Source organism: Engraulis encrasicolus, chromosome 12 (assembly GCF_034702125.1).
Source record: "Engraulis encrasicolus isolate BLACKSEA-1 chromosome 12, IST_EnEncr_1.0, whole genome shotgun sequence".
NCBI lineage: Eukaryota > Metazoa > Chordata > Actinopteri > Clupeiformes > Engraulidae > Engraulis > Engraulis encrasicolus.
In genome coordinates, this window is record NC_085868.1 from 4031747 (window position 1) to 4036746 (window position 5000).

Sequence of the window (5000 nt, forward strand, 5' to 3'; positions counted from 1 at the left end):
CATAGTTTTCTGTGCTCTTGACAGTTGGATTGTAACAATAGTGTTGTTTTCTGTGCTGTGATTGGTGCAGGCATGGCGATGCAGTGGACCCCTGAACAGGTGCAGTGGGCGGAGCAACACTATGACACCACTTCCTCCTCTCTGTCGCCGGCCCACAAGGCCGAGGGATACCATCTGCAGCGTGTTGCTATGGCATCAGCTAGCTGGGCTAACGACGACATCTCAGCGCTAACAGCCTCCAACCTGTTGAAGAGCTACGCACAGAGGTAGCATGGTTTACTTTTCAAAGACCAAATCTGTAACATTGTAGTTTGTTCCCAGAATCAATGCTATATATATTCACAAATGTCATCTCATTTTTATGTAAATAGCATATTTTACCCTTACCCCTATCACTGTTCTTTTACAGTTTACTGTGCGGTTCAACTGCTCTGTTTCTCAGCCACAGATATCATGTCCCACTGGTCATGTGACTGTTAATTCATTGACTTTGATTCGTTGTCATTCTTTTCTAATGTGCACTATAAATGAAAATGTACTTACTCACCAGGTACTCTGCACTGGACATGCCGCTCATCGGCTACCCACAATCCCCGGCGTTGCTGGCCAATGGGAAGCCGGATGCAGAGGGGTGGGAGGAGCCTGGAGGAGTGATGTACCCTATGGGAGGTGTTGTCGTCGGTGGCGAGGTGTCAGCCGGGTCGCTGTGCAGCTCCCCAGGGGTGGAGGCCTACGCCCCTTACCTGCAACCCCCCTCCCCCTACACCTCTCCTGCTCCCCCTCCCCCACCCTCCGCATACCTCCCAGCATGCCTTGCGGCCCCCAACCCCTTGCTGCCCCCCTCCTACCCCTCCTATGCGCCCAGTGCCCCCCTCCCCGGCTGTGGCCCCGCCGGGCCCTTGAAGGCAAGACCCTTTTATCCTGGGGCCCAGGTGGAGATGGGGGGTCAGTCCTATGGTGAGTTGGGATACCCACAGCCCCAGCCATCCAGCCCCGCTCTCTATGCTGAGGCTGATGACAGAAATGCTAACGCTAATGCTGGTGCTAACAGAGCGTTCAAACCGGCCAATCGGGCGTCTTCGGGTGAGGGGGTGGTGGAAGCTGTGACTTCGCCAGGGTTCAGGAACGGTTCAGCCCGGTCTTCGGCCAATCAGAACTCCAGCTCCAGGTCGGAACACTCGGCTGCGGTGTTTAGCTTCGGGTCGCCCGTGGCGGTAACCACCGACAGTCCTACGCACACCTCAGCTGTGGTCAACTCCTGCTCTTCCTCTTCCTCTTCTTCCTGCTCCTCCTCCTCTTCCTCCTCCTCTGCAGAGGACTGTCTAAAGGCACGCGCATCCGCTCACATGCACATGCGCACACACAGTAGTTATCCGCGCCTAGACAGCGATGTGGCACACACACACATGGAGGCCTACGCAACACACTGGGACATCACAACCTGATGTAGCACACACACTCACACACACACACACACACACACACACACACACACACACACACACACACACACACACACACACACACACACACACACACACACACACACACACACACAGCTTACACTACAGACTCGGACTTCCCAGGCTGATATAACAGAGATACGTGTACACACAGTGACGCACACAGGGCCGCTTACAGCTTTGGCTGGGCCCAGGACAAAGTAATCTAAAAGGGCCCACCCCTCCCATTACATACAATGTAATCGGGACCCAATTCTAGGCCCCCTTTCTCCCTGGACCCGGGACACCATACCCATTTGTCACCCTCCTGTCGGCAGGCCTGCACACACACACACACACACGGGCGCGCTCAAAGGCCTACACTCTACACTAAAGGCGGGGACATCTGAGTCTAAGATCACACATGCCTGGAGGTCTACGGAAGCTACAGACTCAGACAAGAGACTTTTTAACGTGGACAAGGTGCTGTCCCAGAGACGGATTTTAATAAACAATCTTTTTGTCATGCTGCACACACTGAAATTTCTGAATTTATTTCTCTCTTTATTTTTCCTCATCTCTCTCTCTCTCTCTCTCTCTCTCTCTCTCTCTCTCTCTCTCTCTCTCTCTCTCTCTCTCTCTCTCGCGCGCGCGCGCGCGTGCTCTGATCTTGGCTGAGGTCAGGCGTTGTCTACCGTGATGCAAACTGAGAGCAAGACTGTGTTTGTGTGGCATGAAGGCTAAATGTTGAATCGATACTCATAAGGGAATATCATTGAGTCTGATGTGCCTGCTATGGTGCTTGATTTCTTCTGAATGTGTGTGCAATGTGGGCGTGCTTGTGTGTGTGCATGTGTATGTGCATGCGTGTGTGTGTACAACACACAACGTGTGTGCACCAGTCACGTGGACATGATGTGTGTTTGTTCAAGCGTATGTACGTGTGAGTGTGGGTGTATGTGAGTGTACGTTTGTATCACCCACCCGTGTTTGTGTATGAATGTATGCACGTGTGTGTGTGTGTGTGTGTGTGTGTGTGTGTGTGTGTGTGTGTGTGTGTGTGTGTACAGTGTACGTGTGTACGTGCATGCACGTGTGTGTGTCTATGAGCGTATGTACGTGTGTGTGTGTGTGTGTTCAAGTGTGTGTGTGTGCATGCGTTTTTGTCTCTGTTGATGGCCAGAGTGTCAACGCCAACAGCACTGTTGCCATGGGAGAGCAGAGATTCCTCCCCAGCCAACGGGACTCCTTAAATGGGGTTGTGTGTGTGTGTGTGTGTGTTTGTGTGTATGTGTGTGTGTGTGTGTGCGTGCGTGTGTGCGTGCGTGCGTGCGTGCGTGCGTGCGTGCGTGCGTGTGTGCGTGCGTGCGTGCATGTGTGTGTGTGTGTGTGTGTGCGTGCGTGTGTGTGTGTGTGTGTGTGTGTGTGTGTGTGTGTGTGTGTGTGTGAAAACAAAGGAGAAATTTGAACCCTCAGGAGTGCTAGTGGACTTATACAGAACCTCAAAGGGGCGGAAAATAGAATCTCAGTGCGGAACATGGAACAATTCAGAACATCAGCTAGGGGAGAGTGAAGCACTACATATGGGCTGATGTTACATCTGTGACTTCAATAATTTGCTTCAATGTTTTTTTTACCGTTTCGTTTTCTCTGAATTTGAGTCTGTGAAATGTGTTCATCCCACTGACCTATTGGCAGTGGGTATCGATGAATGTATCTTTTCTGTGTCTTGTTTGGGGAGAAAGAACTCTAACTAAGAGGCAAAGTTAGAAGCCAAATTGTTTTTTATGCATTTGTAATGTACTTATCCCATTTCTCCCACCCTCTGAAGTCGTTACATGAAAATACTGTATTTTTAATCATCCAACATTGTTGCTGTTTTGGTTGTCAACATTGTGTAGTTGTAAGCACATAGCGAGACAGGTATCAGTGACACAGGAGCCATGATGTCACACACACACACACACACACACACACACACACACACACACACACACACACATACACACACACACACACATATGTACATGCAGACATACAAAGCAAACAACACACAGGTGAATGCAAATGGTAAATGCATCAAACAAGCACATACCAAGCACATGCAAGACTTTTGTCTTAAAAGCACATTAACACCATCATGGCCACAGTACATGGCCACAGTGTCTACAGTCCATGCATGGCCACTACATCACTATGTCTACATACTGTATATGACCACCAATACTACATACATGAAGAAGCAAGCTGACAGGGAGGGACAAATGGGCCGGTTGTCCCAGGCCCAGAGGGAGAGTGGGCACAGAAGTGGGGTCCCCCATTACATGTTGTGTACTGAGAGGGGGGCCTTGAGATGACTTTGCCCCTGGCCCAATGAAAGCGGTCTGTGGCACATGAATACTGTTGCTACAGTACATGCATGAATGCCATCATTAGATACGTATCACTGTATCTGGCTCATCCCTGTTTCTCTCTCTCTACTCTGTCCCCATCTCCCTCGCTGTCCTCCACAGCTCCTGATCCACCTAAAACAGAGCAGCCTTTGGAACAGAATGTATTTCTCGAGAAATGTATTTCGTTGTTTGTTTGTTTGCATTTTAAAGTTGTTTTGCTAATTAGTACTGCACTGTAGGCTACTGTTTTCAGGCCGACCAGAACGGTGCTGATGCCCGCATCAGTTATGTTCGGCGCGTAAGTGCTTACCTGCGAACCACCCGCATTCATAACGGCTCAGAAAGTTTCTGGATGTGACTGTGTGTTACCCAGATGAATCAGCTGATGTCCACGTTGTCGTCACGGTTCGCTGGGGAAAAAAAGTCATTTTTGGTTCGCACTTCCTATTCGCAAACGCAAAGATCTGCGGTGTGAACAGGCCGGCCGGTTCAAGATTAGGTGCGGGAACGGGAACGGGCACTGACACTGTTTTCAGTCGGCCTGAATGCACCAAGAGAGGACCTGAGTGGAGAAACCCTGGTCATGGTTCAGTCTCATGTCAATGTCATTTTTTTAATTACCTGTTCATTCCACATCCTGTAATATAACTTTTCAAACTGCTTTTGTGTGCTACGTCCTCTATGAACTCTATGCTTTAATACACACTTCTGTTCTTCAGCAGTGTAGTGCTCTAACATACAGAATACACCAATGACAGTGCCATCAGTCACACACTCCTGCACTCTGTTTGAATATGCTTTACCCTGTCAAGACACGGCCCCTTTTATTAATTAGCTTTTATTAGAATGGCAATGACCAAGTCATGATATATTACTAAAGTGCCTGTGCACTGTCATATTGTTGTAGTACTATTGGTAGTTATGTCTTCTCAATGACAACTGTAGCGTTCCACTGTTGGAACGGTATGCATTATGGGGCTATAGTGGATGATTAAGTTCAACTTCCCATTGCAGTAGAGTGTCTGATGAACCCATAGGTGCTCGTTCACAAACTGAGGAACCCCTTGAGGTTCTTTGAGGAACTCTTCAATTGCCAATGTGGAAGAATCCCAAAGGAACTTCTGTAAGGAACTTAGGGGTTTTTCCAACAACTTTGATGTCCTTC

The 5000-nt window shown here is 49.1% G+C and overlaps 1 protein-coding gene across 1 annotated transcript in view; it reads left to right on the forward strand.

The window, feature by feature from the left end:
• The window catches only part of LOC134459985 (fidgetin), an 18354-nt gene extending 16844 nt beyond the window's left edge, over positions 1-1510 (forward strand). Inside the window, exons 2-3 of the mRNA XM_063212483.1 lie at positions 71-266; positions 551-1510. Coding sequence (XP_063068553.1) covers positions 73-266; positions 551-1445 — 1089 coding nt within the window. The 5' untranslated portion in view covers positions 71-72 and the 3' untranslated portion in view covers positions 1446-1510. The remainder of the gene's footprint in view (positions 1-70; positions 267-550) is intronic.
• The last annotated feature ends 3490 nt before the right edge of the window (positions 1511-5000 follow it).